Raw genomic sequence first — 995 nt, 5'->3', positions numbered from 1 at the left:
TAGAAAATTATAATGGGCAATGATTTAGTTGCTTTTAGAGTAGAGGGTAGAAGTTGGAACTATATTGGGAGAAGACAGAACGTCTTTGTTAATGAAAATTAAATACAAATTGTCGCGTACATGTGGAATGCTGGAATATGGGAAAACTTTTGCATAATGTTCCTTATAAATATGGCACCTTAATCGTCATCAGTTTTATTTGTTCGTTGGTTCAAAATAGCCATTATTCATATGTGCTTTTCAAATGAAAAAATTGATTCAACGGATAAATGATTAATATTTAATTTTCATAATTACAATTTTATAATATTTATATGCCATTTAAGTATATAATGGGGCCATTCAAAAGCTTTGAACAAGTAGTTTTAAAATTCAGCCAACATTTTAAATTTAAACTTAAACTTAGCTTATTTTAAAGTTTCAGTTAATACAGATAACTATTCGAAACAGTAATTAGTTTGCTTTGCTTGCTTCAATCTGACTGCTTGTTGGTTGTTGGATTGCTTGAAAAATGGCCCAAATTCTTCAAAATATTTGCAATGATATTTGGAACGCTATTGGTGATGAAAGCAGATTGGTGGGAAAAGTGTTTGCTAAAATTGAACAAAAAACTGGCAAAAGTCGTTACCAAGCTGCGGTGATGTTAGCAATTGTGATTTGTGTGCTTTTGATTGTTAGCCCTGGTGCAGGATTGTTGTGCAATTGCATATGCATTGGTTATCCAGCAATGAAGACATTAATAGAGATGCAATCAAGTGAAAACGTCAGCTGTAAGCAATGGATGTTTTATTGGGTGATTTTTGGCTTGTTTCGATTTATTGATTATTTTGCTGAATGCATATCTTTCATTATACCAATCTATTGGGCCCCGAAAAAGCTTTTCGCTTTTGGCTTTTCACTCCTGGCTGCCGTGTAGCTGCGCTATTATTTGTGAAATTTTTTTTTCATTCTCCCTACAGTTCAATTCTATCTTGGCGCTTTCACTTCAGTTGAAA

The 995-nt window shown here is 33.0% G+C and overlaps 1 protein-coding gene across 1 annotated transcript; it reads left to right on the top strand.

Moving 5' to 3' along the window:
* The first annotated feature begins 511 nt into the window (after positions 1–511).
* Tsp_14779 (receptor expression-enhancing protein 5) lies at positions 512–916 on the top strand. Its single transcript, XM_003369848.1, has one exon. The coding sequence runs from the start codon at positions 512–514 to the stop codon at positions 914–916; it is 405 nt and encodes a 134-aa protein (XP_003369896.1).
* Positions 917–995: the final 79 nt, after the last annotated feature.

The sequence above is a fragment of the Trichinella spiralis genome (assembly GCF_000181795.1).
Source record: "Trichinella spiralis strain ISS 195 chromosome Unknown Scfld1392, whole genome shotgun sequence".
In the NCBI taxonomy this organism is placed as follows: Eukaryota; Metazoa; Nematoda; class Enoplea; order Trichinellida; family Trichinellidae; genus Trichinella; species Trichinella spiralis.
This window is presented reverse-complemented; position numbering and strand designations above follow the sequence as displayed.

Coding starts and splice junctions, on each gene's coding strand:
- Tsp_14779 (XM_003369848.1), top strand. CDS start 512: ATGGCCCAAATTCTTCAAAATATTTGCAATGATATTTGGAACGCTATT.